At 47.1% G+C, this 23,660-nt stretch overlaps 1 protein-coding gene across 2 annotated transcripts; it reads left to right on the top strand.

Annotated features, from left to right (window-relative positions):
* The first annotated feature begins 4,752 nt into the window (after positions 1–4,752).
* On the top strand, positions 4,753–18,887 carry ZBED9 (zinc finger BED-type containing 9). 2 transcript variants are annotated; one of them, XM_032847811.1, is made up of 4 exons: positions 4,753–5,244; positions 13,624–13,771; positions 14,278–15,755; positions 16,826–18,887. In XM_032847811.1, the coding sequence occupies exons 1-4, from the start codon at positions 4,825–4,827 to the stop codon at positions 18,740–18,742; spliced, it is 3,963 nt and encodes a 1,320-aa protein (XP_032703702.1). In that variant the 5' UTR covers positions 4,753–4,824; the 3' UTR covers positions 18,743–18,887. The 2 variants fall into 2 exon arrangements, with proteins under 2 accessions (XP_032703702.1, XP_032703701.1); XM_032847810.1 differs by having other exon boundaries at positions 13,624–13,774.
* The last annotated feature ends 4,773 nt before the right edge of the window (positions 18,888–23,660 follow it).

Raw genomic sequence — 23,660 nt, 5'->3', positions numbered from 1 at the left:
TTGCTATACAAGACAGAGCTTGAACTCAACTTGGAATACAACTGGTGCAGCTAGGGACGTACAGCCAATGGGCAGGGAAAGAGAGCCACTGGATGGAAAATTGCTAAAAAAACAAAACCAAAAACACACACAAAAAACCTCGATTAAATATTTAGTGGAGTAGAAGGGACTTGATTTGGTATCAAGGGTAGGGGTTTCCCACCTAAACTGGTGGCAGACTCTTGCCCAAACTGGACCCAATGGGGTTCTTTATTACACTGGGCTTGACAGGCCAAGGACAGAGCCTTGCTCAGAAGAAGGCTCAGAAGAGCCTCACTTGTTTGGTGGAGGAGGGAGTCCTTGTCAATACCCTCAGAGAGTCCCCCAGCTTCATAAAGGCACAGGAGAGCCACGGAACATGTAGGGAACCAGCAGAAGTATGCGTGTGCCCTCCCAGCCCTGTTCGTGTCGGGCTGGTTCTGCCTCCCTATGGCACCTGGTCCGTGGCCTTCTCCCTAGGCTTGGGTCCCTCGGGTGCAGACACCCCTCCACCCAGGCCTTTTCCATTACCTTAATTTAGAGGATTGGAATAAAGTCTGAATTCGTGGATTTGAGAGAAGACAAGTGGGTCCTTGATGGCGAATATGATCATAATGATTATGTCATTAGATTCTCTTTCAATATTTAAGCCGTATTTCTTCCTTCTGCTACTGTCCTTTCATAAAGTTCCAGGAGGGCAGCTGGAAGTCTGCTTGTGGTACTGAGTTGGGTTTGGTGCGGACTTCAGTGCTGCGTGGCTGAGAGAATCACGGGCCAGAGGTCGGCTGGTTGGAGGAAGGACTGCAGGTGCAGGCTTTCCAGACGGGGAAGGCCTCAGGCCATTTCAGAAGAGAGCAGACGCTTTGGGGGAGGCCTCATCGCACTAGCATCAAGGAGGTGGGAAGAAGGCAGGACTGCACCTGCTGTGGCAACAGCCCGATCAGAAGAGGTTACTTCCCTTTGCAATTGCCATCGTCACAGGCCACGTGAGTGGAGGTACCATCAAGCTCCCCCAGTGGGAACCCGAAGAATCTGTTTTCATACACTTAGTAGCCTTAGTTTGTTACATAATTTCTGTGTAATCAGTGGTAATTAATAATAGGAGCTAATAAATATTTGTAGTCTAATGAATTACTGGAATTGGGGAGAGTGGGACTTGACTTTCTGTTATGAGAACATTAAAATGTTGAAGTAAAAGGAATCTGAAAAAGATCACTGGATTTAAAGGCTGTCTCTTATAATATAGAAGAGATTCATGTGTACAAAACACAGATACCTGTCTTTTCCTTTTTTTTTTTTAAATATCTATCTCTTCCTAATTTAGCTCCTGTCCTGTTGGAAGGAAATCTTTCCTTCCTGTGGCCTGTTTCTCATCATTCTAAAGGTAAATGAGTGTACGGACTTCCTAGGTTTGATCTTTACATCCAACTCTATCCTGTCTACACAGTGAGAATAATGTCCCTCGAGCACATTTTTGTCCCTGAGTCTCAGCTTGGGTGGTTCAGTTGTTGGTGTGAAGACACCCCACCCTGGGCTGCCTGTGTTGGACAGGGGCACCGGTCAGGGAGCATCCTGCCACCTCCAGGCTGCCCTCCAGGAATTTGGGATGGGTGGTGGGAATGAGGAGGAAGGAGAGAGGACAGATGAGTGGTTCTTGTTGCAAGAGTGAGAAATGCCCTGGGCATGGGGCTTGGCGCCTCTGCCTCTGTGCAGGGCACAGACTGAGAGCTCCAGGGGACACCTTCGAACCTGGAGATGTTGAAGATGCTGCTTGCCCCAGGAAGGTGAACTTTTGAAAATGGAATTTAATTCCCGGGTTCTTTTGTTGATTCTCATTGGGAAGTTGAATGTTGCTGCATGTTCAGATGTCCCATGTACTATAAAGTGTAAGATGTGCTTCCTGAGAGGTGGCATCAAGCCAGTCTCAACCCAGCTTGAGGGTTCCAAGTCCAGGGTGCTGGCGGCTACTCCACGGGCTGACGGGAAAGGTGAACACATCTATCCACAGCCGTGGTTAATTATCTCCTCGGAATAAATGCAGTAACTCCAACCCAGAGGTGAGTCGGGCTTCCCTGGGAACAAGCTGATAATGAAATCTGATGCCGTGTTGTCGCTGAAGAGGCAATGAGCGAAACAGAACTCAAGGCATTTGGGGCACTCTCCAGCCCACTTCTGCTGCTATCCCGACTTTGTGAGGTCTGCAGCCCAGGCACCTTAGAGGGCCCCTGTTTAAGAAAAAGAATACAGTTACCAATGCAATTAGATACAGCCACTCTAAGGCTTATACAATATATCTGAGGATACACTGCAGTAGAAAGAGGGGGCAGTCTTAACTAATTTCCATTATAATATACTTTGGCCCTTCTATAAAAGCGTTTCATCCAGGGCTACCCCTTCCTGGGTCTTGCAAAGGGCCTGTGCAAGTGAGGGGTCATGATAAATACTTCTCTGAGGGGCTGTTTGGCAATATCATTCAGAGTGATCTCCCTCAACAATTTTTCTTTAAGTACAAAAAAATTAAAAATATTTAAGAATGTTCATTGTAGTATTTGGCAATATCAGAAATCTGAAAATGTGCTCATTCACTTAATGGGAATAATAGCCAGATACTAAAAAGCCTGGGCTAGAGGTGGGTACCCACATGTTGGCTTGGCAGTTTGGGGAGAGGATTTGCTTTAAATCAAAACCCAGCAATTTCTCAATTGTAATATATAGCATGAGGTAATTTTTATAAGTTTTAATTTGTGAGTTTATGTATTCATTTTTAAATAGATTTGAGGAATATATACCAAACTCAGTATGAATTTTTCTGAGAAATGGAATTGGAGGATAGAGGAGCTTTTCATTTTTTGCTGTGTTCACCTTTTCAATATATTTTTTGTTGTTGTTGTTTACAGGTGTGTATCACCTTAGATTAAAAAAAAGATTTTATTATATTTATTTGACAGACAGAGACACACACAGAGAGGGAACACAAGCAGGGGGGAGCAGGAAAGGGAGAAGCAGGCTTTCCACCTAGCAGGGAGCCAGGCATAGGCCTGGATCCCACTACCCTGGGATGATCTGAGCCGAAGGCAGCCGCTTAACGACTGAGCCGCCCAGGAGCCCAGAAACGGAATTGGGGGATAAAGGAGCTTTTCATTTTTTGCCATGTTCACCTTTTCGATATATTTTTTCTTATTTTGTTTACAGGTGTATATCACTGTAGATATTAAAAGTGAAAAACTACCAAAAAATTAACACCCTTCGGTAGAAGATTTAGAAGTCTTGTTTACTCCATGTTGACCGCGTACTGCGCTCAGCGCGGGTGTGATCATAAGGATACAGAAAATGAAAGGGATAGAAGATGGAACCTATTACTGCAAAGATGAGCAGTTGGCTAGGGGGAAACCACGAAAGACAAATGCAACACGTTAACAGTGCCTAGGAAACTGGGGAGGCTCCTTTGAAGATCCGATGATGCTTCCAGGGCACAGAAGCAAAAATCTTATATACAATTTCACTGGGTTTAGGGACTCACTCAAGACCATTAACAGAAGCTAAGGGCAAGAATTTTTAATTTAGAGATTTCCAAAAGAAATGTCCTGATTCTTCAAAGCCTCTTGAATCAGAAATGCCAACATGTGAGTCATCGGAGGGGACCAAGCAGAAGGAAAGAATGGAGAGGGGGAGCCATCCAGCCATTCAGCAAACCCTCCTCGGGGCTGTATTGTTCACTGAGGCTGATAACCCGGACGGGGGCCGGCTGGATGGGGAAGGGGAAGAGGAACCAGGGCGGGCACCGCGGAGCTGCGGGGGCTCCCAGGCCTCCCGCGCCGGGCGCCCACCCAGCCCTTCCCGGCTGCGCCCCGCCTCTCCAGCCCCGCCGTGGCGCGCACCTGCCGCCGCCCTGGCTGCGGAGCGCGCGGCCCCAGGGAACACGCGGCGGCCGGCAGGTCTCCGCGCTCCCGGGAGGGGACTCGCCGTCGCCGGGGAAAGCGCCCCCGCTGCGGGTCGGCTGCCTCCCCGCCGGTGAGATGGAGCGACGACACCAGATGTTTTAGCTCCTTCTCCAGCCTGGCTGGCGGCGCCTGCGGAGGGAGGCGGGGCGCAACCCGCAAACTCGCGGCAGTGGCGTGCGCTGCAGCGCTGCCCTCGCCCCAGCTTACGCTGCGCAGGAAACCCAGAGCCGCCTGGAGCGCGTGGGTCGCGCGGCGGAGGGCGGGGCAGCCGGCTCCGGGGCGCGGCGGCCCGCGGCGACGACCACCGAGAGCTCGCACCGCCCGGAGTCCTAGAGCGGACCGGAAGTGCGCGCCGGCCGGCAGGGTCGTGCGGGCGGCGGCGGGCGCGTCCGGGAGCCCGCGGGCGGGGAGGCTGGCCCTGGGCCCGCGCTTCTCGGAGGCGGGAGCAGCGGCTGCGGGGAGAGCTCGGGTGTGCGAGCGGCCGCCGGGTTCGGCTCCGGAGCGCCTTGCCGGGGCGCAGGCGTCATGAGGCCAGCAGCGGCCGCGGGCCCGTCGGGTTTCGGCGTGTCCGCCCCCGGGGCCCGCAGCGCGCCGTCGGGTGCTCGCCGCTTCCGGTCCGCGCGGGGCCGGGCCTCCCGCCGCAGGGACTCGCTCCGGTGACTGCCCAGCGCTGTCACGGACACGAGTCCTCGCGCTCCGCGGCCGCCGTCGGCCTGTGTTCACGGAAACGTGCCGGACGGAGCGCGGGGGCGGCGCGCACCTGCCGGGACCCCGGGTGCGGTGAGACCCGGGTGCGCACCGGTGAGACCCTGGTGCGGTGAGACCCCGGTGCGGTGAGCTGCGCGCTGCGCTGCGGGGTCTCGGGATGGCCACGGCCTCCGGGGTTCTCCCGGCCCTGGCTGGCCGGGCTGCGGGGGAGCGTGGGGAGATTATCAGAGTGAAGGTTAAAGAGGAGGACCACGTTTGGGATCAAGAGTCCTGCCTGCACAAGAATGTGTCTCTCACCCGGGAGCTCTGCCGCCTGCGCTTCCGGCAGTTCTGCTACCAGGAGACCCCGGGGCCCCGCGAGGCGCTGAGCCGGCTGCGGGAGCTCTGCCGCCAGTGGCTGCGGCCCGAGACGCACAGCAAGGAGCAGATCGTGGAGCTGCTGGTGCTGGAGCAGTTCCTGACCATCCTGCCCGAGGAGCTGCAGGCCTGGGTGCGGGAGCAGCAGCCGGAGAGCGGGGAGCAGGCGGTGGCCGTGCTGGAGGACCTGGAGAGGGAGCTGGATGAGCCTCGACAGCAGGTGAGAGATGGCCGGGCCCCAGCTTTCAGGGAGAGTTTGAGTGTGCGGGTCCAAGGGGGAAGTCGCGTGGTCGGCGTCACGCAGGTGGGTGCATTATCCGTGGATCACTGGTGCCGAGGAATACACTGGCCCTCGTGGATAACCGTGTCGATGTAAGTGATAGCTGATCCAGATACGCAGGTGATGTAACCACACAGGATCCCTGATCTATTGCTTACCAGTAAGCAATGTATTTTATTTAGTGACTGTGAGTTTTAATCTCTTATGGTGAGCTCTTGTGGTGCCCACACCCTAGCTGTATATGAAAACAAAGCAGTAAAAGAACGGGAGGAATACCCTCTAGGAGAGACAAGTAGAGAAGCAGCCAAATGTGATAGAATTGTCCAGAAACGGTGAATGAGGAGATTTGGGTTCCATAGTAGGCCCTGTCACTAACAAGCCATGTCACCTTGGACCTGTCACACCTTCTCTGGGCTTCATTGTGTTCATCCGTACAACAGAGAGACTCACGGCGTTATTTTCTAGATACTTCCTGGTACGTGGAGTAGTTGGCATGCAAAGTGTGTTGAACCCAGCGTTTGGTCTTTACCCATCACACTAGAGGTTATTTCTAAGAGAGTATGCCTTCCTTTTAGGACCGTAATCGTTGACCATTATGGGTATTGCCAGACCCTCGGACGTGTCTCTAGTGATACGGTCCATGCACTGATCTGAGCCCTTGGAAGGTGAGCATTTCATGTACACAGTCGGAAGCGCTACAGCACGCTTCTCAGAAATGGAAAGCTTTCATACGAGACCGACCCATGGGAATGTGAGTCCATGTCATGAAGACGTGCTGACTTGCACACGAATTTTACCAGCAAGTACATGTTTTGGGCCGCCGGGTAAGAGCACCTGACGATAGTGGAATGCAGCCCATTGTGAAGGCCAACAGCACCGTGCCCAGGGCCCACTCACCTCCACACCCTTCCTCTGGGCTCTCACAGCCGCACTCTCGGTTTTGGAAATGCTTATTTGCATGGTTCCCTCCTGTCTTCGTGCATCTTTTGTTAAACTTTTTTGTGTTCCAGAAAATGAGCAAGCACGGGGGTTTACGGGTGCCTCAGGGGCATGCTGGTGATAAAATTTCTGCTAGTGACCGTAACGGAAGAAAAGCTTAACCTCAGGAAAGCTCAAAATTATAAAGCGCCCTGAAAAAAAAGGGAAAAACCTGTGACATTGACCGTGCATGCCGGTGGCATAAAGGAGTCAGAGGCAGTGCTGGGAAGATAAGGAGAGTCACCTCCCTGGAACCGGGCCAGTGCTACAGAGTTTGCTAGAATGAGCGTGAGGAAATGGAAGACAGGAGCACCTGTCAGGTGTGTGGATTGAGTACCAGACACAGAAGCAGTCGGAGGCAGCCTTTCTCAGAACAAAGAGAAGGCCTTAGCAGTTTATGAAGACCTTAAGAAAAGACCTTAAAAAAAACTGGAACTCCTGCAGAAGTGCCTTCATCTGGAAGAAGCAGTGTTTGTTCCGTGACTTCAAGAACCGCCATGCCTTCCGCCATGTTAAGCTCTCGGTGAGGCTGTGAGTGCATGTGAGAGAAGTGTAGACAGTTCCCCAGTGTTAAGAAAGTTGACTGATGAGGAAGGCTGTACCCGGGATCAGATTTTTAATTTTGATGAAACCAGTCTCTATTGGAAGTGGATTCCCTCGAGAGCCTGTATCCTGAAGGAAGAAACGCACTCTCGAGGGCTGAAGGTCACAGAGATCATCTGGTGTGATGTTGGGTTCAAATCCTGGTGGGGCTATAAAGCTGAAGCTGGTTGTGAGCACACTGCCCACGCACGAGCTTTGAAAGGAGTCTCAAAGACGAGCCTACTGTAGCTTTAGCAAGAGAGGCTGCCTGACAGTGTAGATACTTACTGGTCTTCCAGGTGATGTTTTTGTAGATGGTTTAAAAAAATAACTACAGGGGCGACTGGGTGGCTCAGTGGGTTAAAGCCTCTGCCTTCGGCTCAGGTCATGATCCCGGGTCCTGGGATCGAGCCCCGCATCGGGCTTTCTGTTCAGCCGGAGGCCTGCTTCCTCCTCTCTTTCTGACTGTCTCTCTGCCTATTTGTGATTTCTGTCTGTCAAATAAACAAATAAAATCTTTAAAAAAAATAAAATAAAGTAACTACAGGAGGAAAAAAAATTATGTTTCAAAATTCTTTCGATTCAGGGAATTATAAGCCATCCAAGCCATCTTCCAACAAATCCTGAGCTTTCTTCAAATATTAAAATTCTCTTTTCCCTTCTTAATACAACTTTGGTACTCCAGCCCCTTGATCAGGGTGTGAGCTCAGCCTTTAAGGCTTATTGCTTAAGGAGAATATTCAAGATGTTTCTTGCACCTACAAGGGGGTGAAATGCATACACAGTTTTTGCATTCTGGAATCAGTTCAACATTAAACTTGCCCTTGAGATTATTGGAGAGGTTTGGAATGACATCACAAAAACCTGCTTATTTGCCAGGTAACATGATGTTCTCCCTGATTCAGTTCCTGAGTCCAGAGGCCATGAGCCTTCTCAAGAGCTGTGAGCTTTCCAAGAGCTCTCCCAAAGCAAAGCACAGCTGTGTCGCTCTGTTGGAGGCCGCTCATCTGATGAGTGGGCGGTGAAGGTCCGGGGAGCTGCGGTGGTCCCGCGCAGAAGCCCTCGTCCTGTGGGGGCTGCTGCGCTTGGTCACTGGGGCACAGAAGGGAGGTGTGGAAGAAGTCGTTTGTGGCTCCATCGCTTTCTGCTTCCGGCGATGGAGTGGGCGTTGCAGCGGGCCAAGGACAATGCGGATCACACGGGCTTCGGGCTTCGCACTTGTGTGCAAGCTCCGATTTGGAGCCATAGGAGCTGTGATTTATGAATGACGGAAAATGTTTAAGCAGCACAGACTGGGTATCTGCTTATCAGTCAGTGCCCGAGACATGAAAACAAGGCGATGAGCCAGGACAGCTTCTGTGTATCTTCTGAAATCAGCACATTTCTTGGCAAACGAGCAAAGGCTTCCGCGGTTGGACTTCTGAAGGCGGTGTCTCTGCCCCTGCTGCACCCTGTCCCCGCACCTCTTTCCCACACCGTAGCTTCCCCTTCATAGGGTAAAGTCCTGCAGGAAATGTAGCCATTCTTTACAATGTCTTTTCGACTATGTTTTTAATGCTTTTATTTTTACTAGAATTGCTATAGTTTTACGGGCGCTTTGGTGACAAAGTTGTCTAGATGTTCAGTGGTCTGTCCTGCAACTTTATTTTTTCCATAAACCTTGTTATTTTCTGTGAAGCTTTGCAGAATGCATGTTTTCTCATGAGTTCACATATTCTGCGGTAGATGCCTGTCTAAGCAGTCTCTTACCTGTATCCTACATATCTTCTCCCTTTGTTTCAAATAAGCAATATTGGTTTTTCCTGTAAGATGGCCTGTTACTGTAGAATTCTCCTTTTTTCGCTTTGTTGAAAAATGTAGCCGTGGTAGGCCTTGGTGCTCGGTCAGTTCTGGGTAATGTTCACATTTGGTAGATTTTCATACGATTCAGGATTATAGGTGTCTCCCTAGTCTTACAGAATATTACGTTTGCATACATGTTTCTCATTTTTCTTGTTCCTGTGTGATTTCTGGAGGAAGGGGGAAATGTCATCGTTGCAGGCATGTTTGGCTGCCCACTGGACACAGGTGTCCCTGCTTCAGAATGTTTCTCTCTTCCCCACTTGACGCCACTTGATTTTACAAAACCTGCATTAGAACAGGAATGGCTCCTTTTCATAAAAATGAAAATCCTCTTTGGATTTCTTCTGGTGAGAAAACAGGAATGAATGCAGTCCTTTCACAGGCGAAGCGGCCCTGGGTGAGCTGGCGAAGTGGGGAGACTGCTGTGTGCCATTTTGCTTACCGTACTTTCCATAGGACCGCTCTGCTCTCGTACGGGGGGCACCTGCGTCCGTCCTCCCCTTTGCCCTCCTTAAGACACGGTGATTCTGCCCATGGCAGCAGGTGTCCCTTCCTAAATGCTTTTCCGGGTTTCCTTGTACTTGAGTTGGCTGTGCTGCTTAGCTCGGGTGGGGGGCGGGGAGGGCGGGGAATAGGCATGTTTTCTGGGAGTTTCTGGGAAGTCTTTTATTTTTCTTGTAAAATGCGGCAGATATGTTCAGTTCTGTATTTTCCCACTTCTGTTTTAAACATAAATGTGGCATCTGGAGCCATCTCAGAAACTTCTTTTTTCAGTTGATAAATTTTGAGAGACTAGGATGACAATATCAGAAACAAAAGTGTTTCTATTCATGGAGATTGCTGATGAATATAAAGTTGTAATCTGTACATTTTAAAGCATAACATCTCACTAGCTGATGTCTGAATGTTGGAATGGACTCTTTTTCCTTTTCTATTTTTAAAAATCGTAATAGCATTTAGCATAGGAAATGATGAGATGCCACTAATATCTAGTAAAGTGAATGTAATGTTATATAAAAATGTTATATGTATATTTACACCGTAGCATTGAAAATCTCAGCACAAGGTCAGACGTCCGTGAAAGCATCCATTCCACACAGTAAGATCTCCCGGCCTTAACGTTTTCCCTCTGCCAGATCCAGACTGCATGTAGAAATCTCATACCTGAGCATATGATGTCCTGCAAATCAGTAAGCAAGAGGACATGTAACCCCAATAAAAACATCAACAAAAGACTCAACCATGCACTGTACAAAAAAAAGATAACTAGCCAGTAAAACTGTAAAGCAATGACTCAATCTTACTAATCAGAAAAGTGCAAATTAAAACAACGTGTGGTACCACTTTATTCCAACCAGCTTGGATTAAAAGTGCTGACATGACCAAATTTTGGTAAGGACATTGAGCCACTTTCCGAATGCTTATGTCCTGGTAGGACAAGTTTTTTTGGCCACTTTGGAAATACCTACCATGTCTAACCATGCTCTGATCTAACAAACCTAGTCCTAGGTATGTGTCTACAATAGACACTTCTGAAGACATGTAAAATAATGCTCGTAGCAGCATTATTATAATTGCCAGAGACTCTGAACAACTGAAATGACTACTAGAAATGGGACAGGGGCACGTAGTTACGGTGTGTTTGTACCGTCGGATACTGTACAACAGTGAAAATAAATGGACGACCACGTTCGAAAGTGTGGATGCATTTCACAAACATGATGTTGAACAAAGAAGCCAACAAAAATAAATGCACGTTGTATGATTTTGTTTCTATAAAGTGCAAAAAGCAAAATGCCTCTGTGGGGATCCGTGTCAGAGTGGGACTTACTTTGGGGGGAGAGGGTGCGGCACAGGGAGCCTTCTGAGAGGCTGATCGTGTTCTAGGTGGTTTACTTCGTGGTAGATCATCGAGCTCTACGCTTACGAGCTCTGTGTTTTCCTAAGCATATAATACTCCAACTAAAAACTGTATTAATTACGAGGTGGCTGAGCAGCCGACCCTTGACCTCCGGGTGCTGAGATCGAGCCCCACGTGGGCCCCGCTCGGAGCGTGCAGGCTGCTGGAGAGTCTCTCTCCCTCTGCCTCTCCCCCCATCACATGTGCACGCGCTCTTTCTCTGAAATAAATCTTTAAAAATTGTATTAATTAAAAGATTTTTATCCCACCGTGATGTTTCCTGTATGATGGTCTAGGGTATTTGACTAAATGCACATTTTTAGTTTCATGGGTCATGTGAATGAGGAATTCTTTTTGTAAAGGGAAGACCTGGGGAGGGAAACGTTCAGAATTAACCGAGTTTGCAAATACCCTGCCCCAAAGGAGGAGCTGGCTTTTCCTTGGGTTTTGCCAGTGAGATGCAGAGCGTGAATAACACGCTGGGTGTATGGCAGAGCGCGGATTGGTGAGGTCCCCACACGGGGTTCTGTACCGATAGAGCGGATGTTGTCTTTGTTTTGGCCTCAAGAACATTTGGCGAGGCAGCCTGTGGACGCTTGTGTTGATCGCACTGGGGCTTCTGCAAGGCCGTTGTGCAAGACAGCAGGCTTGGCAGGAACGTGTGGTGGCCAGGCCGCCCCCGCTGGAAGGAGCCCACCCTGAAAGGCCGAGCGGCGTGTTTTGTGTTCTTGTCACTGTGAGGTCTATTAGGTAGATACAAACGAGAGTTTCTCTGCTTAGGGAGATGACAACTTTCTTTTTTCTTTCTTTTTTTTTTTTTTAAGTAACTTTCATTCTTGCTCTATTTTATTTTTTTTAAAGACTTTTATTTATTTGTGAGAGAGAGCGCGAGCGAGTGCACACATGCACAAGCAGGGGAACAGCAGGCAGAGGGAGAAGCAGGCCCCCCGCTGAGCAGGGAGCCTATGTGGGGCTCGATCCCAGGACCCTGGGATCATGACCTGAGCTGAAGGCAGATGCTTAACTGACTGAGCCCCCAAGGTGTCCCCAAAAATGGCTTCTTATGGGAGTGGGGGTGGAGTAGAATAGGAGCAAGACTTCTCTGAATATATATTTTGATTTTTTCCATAGCATGTAAATGTTTTAAATATTTAAAAAGCAATATTACATTCAAAATGATTAAACAAACACAGAAACAGATACACTCAACCGTGTATCAAATTAATAACTAACAGTAGATGCAAACTGGATTGAACGGGGTGGTGTTCAGGAAGGAGGTGTGCAGGAAGGAGATGTTAAAATGGAGTATGGATAGCTGAAGTGCGGTGTTGAAATGGGATTGAATTCACGATAACCTACAAATGCCCTTACCAGCTCTGTCCGTGGCAGGGCCGGGACGGGGTGGTGCACCGGGACAGTGAGCCCCGCTGCAGCTCAGCCTGTTACCAGCACCATCGCTCGGAAATGAATCGAGCCTCCTTGGGGAGACCGTTGAAACTAGATCAGGACCGGGGAAATGCCATGTGGTCTGGGTGTGTGTTGTTCTGGAAAGCACAGATATGCTGAAAACAGGAGTGGGGTCCCGTGCCAAGGATGCAGGACCCTGATGATCGGGACGTGGGGAGCTGAGTGGGAGGCAGTTTAAGGTCCAGGTGAGTGAGGATGCAGTGGGCTACCAAGTCTGCACAGATGTTTAAGATGAGAGACGGGGTGCCTGGGCGGTTCCATCGGGTAAGCGTCCGACTCATGCTTTTGGCCCAGGTCATGACTGACCTTAGGGTCATGAGATGAAGCCCCCGCCATTCCCCACAGGCTCTGCGCTGAGCATGGAGCCTGCCAAAGGTTCTCTCCCTCCCTCTCCCCTGCCCCATGCAGTGCGCACGCCTGCTCTCCCTCCCTGACACAGAGAGAGACAGACAGACAGACAGAAACCTCTTTATAGAAGATTGCTGGCTAGTAAATGTAGAAGGAATTGTAAAGGCAGGCAGTCACCATTTTGCAACCCCCAGTATAAAAATGGACCAGAATTATCAGTGAATGCTAAAACCATTGAGGAATAGCTATTTACGAACGTAGTTCTACACTATGACCCCGCAGCTGACTTACTAATTACAGTGGGAAACGTGAATGGATAGAGCTGGAGGCCACTACCTGAGCTAAGTGACCAAGGTGAGCATTATCCATAATGCAGTAACTCGACAGTGTGTGCCCATGACACGCCACAGCAGCACACAGCACTTACCTAGTATTCTTCCAGAAATCACTCACCAGAGTCCACGTGCGAAGGAAGAGTAAGACAGATCCCTAATGTGGAGATTCTGTAACATAACTGGCTCTGACTTTACAAAAATTGAATGTCATAAAAAGGCAGGAAACTATTTTAGATTAAAAGAACCAAAAGATAAAATAACAAAAAACAATATATAAATATCGTTTCACAGAGTTAAAAAAACCATAAAATATATTTGGGGACAGTTAGGGAAATTTAATTACAAACCATATATGAGATGATTAGTGTAAGGAGAAGATAATGTTTTCTTTTTCACCCAACCCAGTGATCCAAAATGATTGGCTTCTTTCCCCATAGTGTTTTCCACATTTATTCTAAAACAACTGGCAGATTCCTTTTTGGGTTGAATAGCTCATTAGTAACTCTTAGGTAACTTGCATAGCCTCACCTCAAATATTTATTTTTAATTGCGCACACTGAAATCCATTTACAGCTTTCTTTTAATTATCATGATTTAGGGAGGATTTCTTTCATGGGTTTCTGTTGTTATCCCCCATCAGAAACCACAGGGATGAGCAGCAACTTCTGTCCAGTGGGGACAGTTGCTGTTGTATAGCTTTGGCTTTGTCAGTCCCAGAATTTTTCTCTCTTCTTGTTCCCTCTTGGATTCCTCTTAAGAATCCAGTGAAGACTTTTTTCTTCTTATGTTCTATTCAGTAGAAGAATGTTCTGAGGTTTGTGCAATGATCACATATATTAATTTCCAGATGTACCTGTTTGTCCTCAGGTCCCACAGCGCACAGATGGGCCAGAAATTCCTGTGGAGGAAATGACTCCTGTGGAGACCGCGAAGGAGTCCTTCGGTGCCCAGCTCCAGCATGTGGAAGACGGAATGGAATGTGACTCTCCAGATCCACACCAGTCACTGCGGGACAGTGGTGAGGGGCTCCCTCCTCAGCGGGGAGTCTGCTTCTCTCTCTGCCCCTCCCCCGGCTCGCGTGCTCTTTCTCTCTCTCTATCTCTCTCTTTTTCTCCCATTCAAATAAATAAATAAATCTTTAAAAAATCCATTGCTGTATTGCTGAGCCTTTTCTAGCCAGGAAAAAAAAAAAGGTTTTTTTTGTTAGTAAATAAATAACATCAATTTACTTCTTATTTTACATAAAACAGTGTTTTACTTCAAGGCTAATGCCAGATACTGCTCTAGAAAATCACATCGTGGCTTTCTGCTCTTTACTCTGTCACAACTTTTTGTTCCTGGCAGGGGTTCCTCGTTTACCTTCTGTTCCTCCAAGGCTGGACTCTAACCAAAATCGAATTTCCCCAACTTTTGTGCTCGTAGCCTCTCTTTCTACCCCAAACTCTAGTGGCTACTTGGGCAGTATATATATTTCAAATTATATTCCCAAATATTCTAATTGGTTTTTTCTTTATATTGTAGGGTCATTCTTGTGGCTTTCCATGATGTCTCAAAGCATGGGTGATGATAACCCCAGTAGTTTAGACACTAATGAACCAGAAATTGAACCAGAAAACATGAGAGAGAAGTTCTTCAGAAGCTTAGCAGTGTTACTGGAAAACAAAAGTAATAATACCAAGATATTTTCTAAAGCAAAGTACTGTCAGTTAATAAGGGAAGTGAAAGAGGCAAAAGCGAAGGCAAGAAAGGAATCTGTAGACTATCGTCGCTTAGCTAGATTTGATGTGATCCTCGTGCAAGGAAATGAGAAGCTGATTGAGGCTACAAATGGGGAAACAGACAAAGTGCGGTATTACTTACATAGCGAGGAGTTATTTGACATTCTGCATGATACCCATCTCAGCATTGGACATGGCGGGCGTACCCGCATGGAGAAAGAGTTACAAGCAAAATATAGGAACATCACAAAGGAAGTTATAATGCTATACCTGACACTCTGCAGAGCATGCCAACAGAAAAATGCGAAACTCAAGAAAGTTCTAACATCAAAGCCAATGAAGGAAGTGAATTCGAGATGCCAAGTGGATCTTATAGACATGCAGTTGAATCCCGATGGGGAGTATAAATTTATTATGCATTATCAAGACCTTCGTACAAAGTTGAGTTTCTTGCGGTCACTAAAATCTAAAAAGCCTAAGGAAGTTGCACATGCCCTTTTAGATATTTTTACTATTATTGGAGCACCCAGTGTCCTACAATCTGACAATGGGAGGGAATTTTCAAGCCAGGTTGTCAGTGAACTCAGTAATATTTGGCCAGAATTAAAAATTGTCCATGGGAAGCCTCTACCTTGTCAAAGCCAAAGTTCTGTGAATCAAACTAATGAGGATATCCAAACTAGGATTATCTCCTGGATGCAAACTCACCAGTCATCACACTGGGCTGAATTTTTGTGGTTCATTCAGATGACCCAGAATCAGCCCTATCACCGAGGCATGCAGCAGACTCCACGTGAAGGCACCTGGAGCTCCGAAGCTAAACTAGGCCTGTGTCATTCCCAGTTACCCGAAGACCCTCCTGCTAGCCTGAGTCCAGAAAACGGATCAGAACAAAGTGCAGCAGGAGCACAGTGTGAAGAGAGCATGGAGACTGGCACGGACAGCAGTGACCTTGAAGACCATCTTTCTATTCCTCCCACTGGGGCCGTGAAGAAGCTTCCTGAAAACAGACTAAGATTCGTACCCTGTGTGGTGTGTGAGAAGGAATGCTCGGGTGCTCATAGTTGCGTATCATGTGATGGAAACGTCCATGCGGTGTGTGGAGTGCCCCGCCAGCAGGACCCCGAGGACTGTCATCACAGAATGACGTGCAGCCTCTGCTACAAGACCACAACAATGAAAAGGAAGCATGACGAGACCCAAAGAAGTTTGACCGGTCAGCCTTTCAAAATGCTGAAGCCGTCAGAGACACCATTTCCCTCAGACGACGTAGGAGATTGGGTAAGAGTCCGAGCATCTGCTGCAGATCAGGGCAGGCAAGAGCTTCGTTACTGCCCACGTGCTCGCAGGGGAGGGTGTTTGGGCATGCTGGAGACGCTGAAGCACACGTGGCCAACTTGATTTTGTTTTCTCCAGAGAGAAAAACCCCATTACTGTTAATGTGCCACCCCCCCAACAGCTTTTTGCAGGTTGGAAGTTATAACCTTGAATCCTGCTTGGTATGTTGTCTGGGGTTATTGACAGTATCTCTTTCTACTCCTTTCTGGTGTCAGGCATTTCCTGGGGGGCGGGGTGGGAAAGCTAAGGGTGCGTTTCTCCAGGAGGATGAATGTGGGAAAAGCCGGACTTAATGTTACTTTGTTGTAATTGCTTGTGAGTTTGGGTGGGGAGGTAAGCTAGGAAAGGGCTTCTCAGGACAAGTGAAGAAGTATTTAGGGGGAGGGATGATCAGTTTGATAGTGAGGTATCTCATATGAGACATGAGATTGTGAGATGTTTGTGTTGAGAAAAGCTGTTTACAGATTTAAATGGAGAGCATGAGATAAGGCCAAAGAGATGTGTTTGAAATCAGCAGGTTTTATAAAGTAGAGTTACTGTGTGTGGAATTTAGAGTTTCCAAATATGGAGGCTACCCATGATTTGGGTCAGTGGTGCCTGGAGTGTGATCTTCAGACCAGCTCTGGTCTGCAGACGGTTTCCACTAGTTCACAGAGTGGTAAGTACATTAAGGAGGAGTTAGAACAATTTGACGTTGCTGTAGCACCCAGGCATGTGATTCCCGAACTCGTGATTTTGAATAGAACACGGGTGGGATTGGGGGTCACTGACCTCTTGGGGCCAGTCCTCATGCTGGGAGGTACACAAGGTCAGGCACAGTGACAGCATGTGATGTCTGATGGCCAGTCTGTCTGCTGTAACTCGGAAACATGTAAACCTTTATTTACCTTCGTAACTTAATTTTAAAACCATTTTTAAGTTTTTAATCAAGCATAGTTTTTAATCTGTAGTTTGTTACCAGAAAAAGGAGGAAAGTAAAATTTGTATTATTTATTTTTAATCCTAATTTGCAGATGGCGAAACAAGCCTCACTAGACTTTTTTGTCAAGAAAAAACATACCTCTTCTGAATATAGCAGCCGTAGTAAGAGAAATGGTAACAATGGAAGTCGCCCAGAGCAGGGGAAAACCAGAAGAGTTCACACAAGTTTTACTCGGAAGTATGACCCCTCGTATATCGAGTTCGGGTTTGTAGCCGTAATCGATGGCGCAGTGCTGAAGCCGCAGTGCATTATATGTGGAGACGTCCTGGCCAATGAAGCCATGAAACCATCGAAGCTGAAGCGGCACTTGTATTCAAAACATAAAGAGGTAAGTTCGCAACCGAGAGAATTCTTTGAGAGAAAGAGCAGTGAATTAAAAAGCCAGCCAAAGCCGGTGCTGAATGTTTCTCACATAAACATCAGTGCTCTGCGGGCGTCCTACAAGGTGGCGCTCCCGGTAGCCAAGTCTAAGACGCCGTACACAATCGCGGAGACGCTGGTGAAAGACTGCATCAGAGAAGTCTGCCTGGAGATGCTGGGTGAGTCCGCAGCCAAGAAGGTGGCCCAGGTGCCGCTTTCCAATGACACCATAGCCCGGCGCATTCAGGAGCTGGCGAGCGACATGGAGGACCAACTTGTAGAGCAAATAAAAGCAGCAAAGTACTTTTCGTTGCAGCTTGATGAATGCAGAGACGTTGCTAACATGGTCATTCTTCTGGTGTATGTGCGGTTCGAACATGATGATGATATAAAGGAAGAATTCTTCTTTTCAGCCTCTTTACCGACAAACACGACTAGCGCGGAGCTGTATGAAGCTGTGAAGAATTACGTTGTCAACAAGTGTGGTCTGGAGTTCAGGTTTTGTGTGGGAGTGTGTTCTGATGGCGCGGCCTCCATGACAGGAACGCGTTCCGAAGTGGTGACCCAGATCAAGGAGCTGGCCCCAGAGTGCAAAATAACACATTGCTTCATTCATCGAGAAAGTCTGGCCATGAGAAAGGTGTCCGCGGAGCTAAACAGTGTGCTCACTGACACGGTAAAAATCGTGAATTATGTCAAGTCTAACGCGTTCAATTCAAGACTGTTCTCTTTGTTGTGCGACAACATGGAAGCTGACCACACGCAGCTGTTGCTGCACGCCGAGATGCGCTGGTTGTCTCGGGGAAAGGTTCTGTCGAGAATGTTTGAAATACGAAATGAACTCCTAGTGTTTCTGCAAAGCAGGAAGCCAGTTTGGTCCCAGCTTTTCAGAGATGTGAATTGGACAGCCGGACTTGCTTATTTATCTGATATATTCAGTATTTTTAATGATCTTAACGTTTCCATGCAAGGGAAGAATGCAACCTGCTTTTCAATGGCTGATAAGATTGAAGGGCAAAAACAGAAGTTAGAAGCCTGGAAAAACAGAGTTTCTGCAGATTGTTATGACATGTTCCATAATTTAACAACAGTAATCCAGGAAGTAGGTAATGACCTTGATGTTGTCCATCTGCGGAAAGTTATCAGTGAACATCTTACGAATCTGTTGGATTGTTTGGAATTGTATTTTCCTTCAAAAGAAGATCCGCGTGTGGGAAACTCGTGGATCCAAAATCCATTTCTTCCGCCAAAAGATAATTTAGATTTAACTGTAACCCTGCAGGATAACTTGTTGAAGCTGGCTGCTGATGAAGGATTGAAAACGAATTTTGAAAATACAGCATCGCTTGCTTCATTTTGGATAAAAGTTAAAAATGAGTATCCTGAACTAGCTGAGGTTGCTTTAAAATCCCTCCTTCTGTTCCCCTCAACATCCCTCTGCGAGACTGGGTTCTCTACTCTAAGCGTTATTAAAACAAAACACAGGAACAGTTTAAACATTCATTATCCCCTGAGAGTAGCGTTGTCATCAATCCAGCCGAGGTTAGACAAATTAACAAGCAAGAAGCAAGCTCACTTATCCCATTAAGAACTTGAGTTGTCCAGGCAGAGCACGCACTTACACATCACGGAACAGGAAAGGCTACGATTAAAATAACAGTTCTCTGTATAAATTGTCTATATGTACACTTTCAGTTAAATGTATAGTTTTTATAATTTTTTTATTCTTTCTTATATTTATTAAAATGTAACTTTAAATCTCTTGCTTCTTCTATTAAAAAATGTGGTCCTGTCTTTCGTACGCCTTTGTCACTGTTGTGTTTCCTCAGGGTATTCAGATTGTAGGACAGCTTCAGGCTGGCAGTGATTTCTTGGAGATGGTGTCTCAGCCTACCGACAGGAAGGGAACTCGGGGCTGGAATCAGACTCGGAACGCCAGAGTCGGGGCGGGGGGCGGGCTTGTGCAGCTGGTCCTGGGGGAAGCTGACAGGAAGGTTCCTCCGTAGGTGTGCGCTTAGACAGTGTGGCTGAGGTGGGGAAGCACTTCCTTGTCGTGGTGTCATGGCTTTGGACTCAACGTTGGTTAGTTCAGATTTCGTCACAGTTGGGGAGTGGGCCATAGTGAGGAGCTGAGGTCGGGTACAGCTCTCTAGACTTTGCTTGAGCTGATCGCTGTAAGGTTTTGTGGGACAAAGCCAGGTTCTGGCTTTGATGTAATAACCTCTACCGCATGGAGACGGTTCTGGATATGCCACACACCTGCACTCGCTCAGAAAGCGGAATTGCTTTCCCTCTACCTTTCATTTTTTTAGGAATATTTGTCTTTCCTCTGTTTCTTCCTCCGCGTGTCTAATTGTCTTACTTTACATTTTTTTCTTCAGTGTCTTCACTGAGCTATAGTTTACATGAAAACATGAATTTGACAACTGGTGATGCTGTAAGTCAGATGTGAGACATTTTTCTGCCCGGTGTCTGCTGGTTTGGCAGTGAGTTCCCGTATGTGGACACGTGTGTGCGTATTCCCATGCACACGTGTGACTTCGGTGTTTGTCCCATTTATCAGGACAGGCGTGTTGTTCTAAAATTGTATTTATAGTTATTGATGTGTAGCAGGATGTGTTTACTTTTCCTCTTACTCAAAGGATGGCAATGAGAGGGGCCAGAGATGGGTCAAGGAGATACCGAGTACCCCCTATTCCAAAGAACGGTTGGCATGCTTCGACCCAGAAGCCTCCTGCCTCTCACGCAAGCAGAGCACACAGACACACCTCCCAGTGTCAGAAGCCACTTGTAAGTGACGCCTTCAGGAAGAGGGCACTTGCATTTCACTTCCAGACTGGGTGCTAGTCTAGCCAGGGGATATGCTCACCGGCTCTGTGACCATGCGAGCGGGAAGATGAAGCTGGAGAGAGGTGTTTCGACCTGCAGGAGATTGGCCCACGGTCCCACAGTTTGGCACAAAGATGGGTCAGGTGACATCAAGGAATGTAGGTCTGAGTCCTCAGGTAGTGTTCCAGCCGGGAAGACGGTCCTCCGGCCAGGGGAGCCCGCCAGCAAAGGCTGCTGACATTTATAGCCGCTGGTACGTGAAGGACATGAAGGAGGGGAAGCTGAAGGTAAATTATCTTCTAGACACACATTTGTGGGCAAAGCCCCCACAGACGTCCTGAGAAAGTCTCACACGTTCCCCATAAGAAAGCTAGAATTCCAGGGTTTAATCATGTTAGGAATTTACACTTTGTGTGTGCACGCGTGTGTTCACACTGACACCTTCAGCCGAACCCTGGCCTTTTCGTGGACCTTGTTGTCATGAGCAGGGCTGAGTTTGGGGAAAGCAGGTTAGAAGAGGGATGTACAGTGACAGCTCAACTGCATGCCCGCAGGTCTCTCCTGAGTAATAGCTTGCAGGATGTCTTTCCTGGTGTTTACCAAGATAAGAGTATTCTGAACGTTCAAAAACTATGGAGCTAGGTAATACATATTTTTAATTATAGGCCTTACTACAAATAAGAGTTTTGTTTTTTGTTTATTTGCTTAAGAGAGATCAGCAGCGGGGCCGGGCAGGGTGGGGAGGGAGAGTTGTAAGCAGAGTCAGCCAAGGGCAGAGCCAGATGCAGGGCTCAACCTCACGACCCCGAGGTCACGACCTGAGTCAGAACCAAGAGTCAGACGCTCAACTGACTGAGCCACCCAGATGCCCCTACATTAGAAATTATGACGATGAAATAAAAACCTATTTGCTGGTTCAAAGAACATAGTATGTACTTTGTATTCTCATATACTTAAGTTGAATTTACTATCAGTTTATATTATTGTTGGTTATTATTGGTTGATACAATTATGGTTTTAGTTAATTAAGCCTTGGGTTCATTAAAAAATATAAAAGGAAAGAGCCTCAGGCCATTATGGACTATATGACTTTTTTTTTTTAAGATTTTATTTATTTATTTGACACAGAGAGAGATCACAAGTAAGCAGAGTGGCAGGTAGAGAGAGACGGGGAAGCAGGCTCCCCAGTGAGCAGAGAGCCTGATGCGGGGCTCAATCCCAGGACCCCTAGATCATGACCCAAGCCGAAGGCAGAGGCTCAACCCTCTGAGCGACCCAGCACCCCGGACTGTATGACTTTAAAGAGTGTGATTATAATTATAATGTGCTTTACCTTAGTAAACACTATTTTTGACTGAAATCTCTTTTGCATCTTTAGGAGGGCAAATTTTCCAAATTGCCATTTTCCAATCTGAAAAATCTTCTCTCATAGTTAATGTAAGGAACCAGAAGTGAACTCAGAGTGACTGAAGTATGAAGGAATGCAGGGCACTGTAGGTGGGAAACATGGCTGGAGATGGTTCACGAGGACAGACCCAGGTAAGGAGTGTAGCCTTCATCCTGAAGACCCGGGGAAGCACTAAACGGATGATAGATAGAAGGTGACTGGAGTTATGTGTTAGCAGGATTTCTCTGCCTGCAGCCTGGCCGGTGACCCAGAATACTAGAGGCAAGAAAGCCATGTCCTGTTACGGGCTATATTGGTGATTGTGGTGTGGTTGGGGCATGGCTGTCAGGATGAAAGAAAAGGGACATATTTGAGAGGCTCAGTATTGTAAGGGTGCCAGTTTCCAATCCTACTGAATTTCCCAATAGAGGTTTCATGCCTAAGAACAATGATCTATACATATATATATACACACTTATACATACACATATATATATGTGTATATATGCAGGGGGTCAGACTTGCCAGGAACATTAAAAAAAAAAGATAAGGAAACTTGCGTATTCTCACCTCAAACACTGAAACTTATCATGAAGCCATAATGTAAGACAGGGTGGTGTGAGAACAGAGAATGACAAACCACTGGGGAGAAGAGGGATCCCACAAGCAATCCCATTGATCTATGGAAGCGTGATACAACAAGGCTATTCCTGCTCAACAGAGAAAAGAAAAAATTGATTATCCATTTGGGAGAAAATAAAATTGGATCCCTAAATTCTAAATATATTAAAGATGTGAATGTGAAATGCAAAGCTATAGAACTTTTTTGTAAGCTATGACCCAGTGAAGTTGAAGATGGTCCACTGTTGGCTATGTGTCCGGCAGCTGCAGGAGTTGGGCCTCCAGCGCTCATGACACCAGTGCTAACGAGAGCCCAGACGTCCATTCACAGAGTAAAACGTACCTACTCAACAACAAGATACAGTAGCAACGTTGAGTCACCGCTGAGAATTGGGGGGGGTTGATGGAATATATATGTATTTGTCAAAGCTCATCAAATTATGTGATAAAATGGGTGTGTTTCGTTGTATGTACACTGTACCTCAATAAAATTTGCTTTAAAAATGGGTGACCTGGGGTGCCTGGGTGGTTCAGTGGGCTAAGCCTCTGCCTTCAGCTCAGGTCATGATCCCAGGGTCCTGGGATTGAGCCCCACATTGGGCTCTCTGCTCAGCAGGGAGCCTGCTTCCTTCTCTCTCTCTGCCTGCCTCTCTGCCTACTTGTGATCTCTCTCTGTCAAATAAATAAATAAAACTTAAAAAAAAACAATGGGTGACCTGTAGTTATATCAACATGGGCTTAATTCAAGGGTACAGTATCGAAGGAGAAAGCAACGTTGCCCGGCAATACTGAAGTCTTGCTCAATCCATATCAGAAGAAGCTTCATGAAGAGTTTTGAAAGTCTGAAAACCTAAACAGCACAAGTGAGAGATACGATGTGGTACAAGTATGAAGAAGGAGAACACCACAGAATGTGAAAACAGAACTCCAGATAGAGGTCCCCTGCGTCAGGTCAGGGAAGGATGGAGGGTGTGACTTTGGGAGGGCACTCTGGTCATAGTTGGTTCTTAACACATGTGGTGAGGACGCTACTGTTCAACTTATGGGGGATTTTTGTTTTAATGCCTTGTACGCGTGTTATAAATATTCTTTGATATCTTTTCAAAGGTCAAGATACAAAACAATTAGTTAATAGAATATAAATCTGAAAAAAGTGATGCTGAACACAGGCAGCAACCTCTTCGACCTCAGCCGCAGCAACTTCTTCCTAAAAACATAGCCGAAGGCAAGAGAAGCAAGGGCAAAAGTGAACTATTGGGACTTCCTCAAGATCAAAAGCTTCTGCACAGCAAAGGAAATAGTTAACAAAACCAAAAGACAACTGACAGAATGGGAGAAGATATTTGCAAACGACATATCAGATAAAGGGCTAGTATCTAAAATCTATAAAGAACTTCTCAAACTCAACACCCAAAGAACAAAGAATCCAATCAAGAAATGGGCAGAAGACATGAACAGACATTTCTCCAAAGAAGACATCCAGATGGCCAACAGACACATGAAAAAGTGCTCCACATCACTCGGCATCAGGGAAATACAAATCAAAAGCGTGATGAGACACCACCTCACACCAGTCAGAATGGTACAATTAACAAGTCAGGAAATCACAGATGTTGGCGAGGATGCGGAGAAAGGGGAACCCTCCTACACTGTTGGTGGGAATGCAAGC

Source organism: Lontra canadensis, unplaced genomic scaffold (assembly GCF_010015895.1).
Source record: "Lontra canadensis isolate GAN:19392208 unplaced genomic scaffold, GSC_riverotter_1.0 scaffold194, whole genome shotgun sequence".
NCBI classification, from domain to species: Eukaryota; Metazoa; Chordata; class Mammalia; order Carnivora; family Mustelidae; genus Lontra; species Lontra canadensis.
Note: the sequence above shows the minus strand (reverse complement) of the source record. Positions and strands in the feature narration are given on the sequence as shown.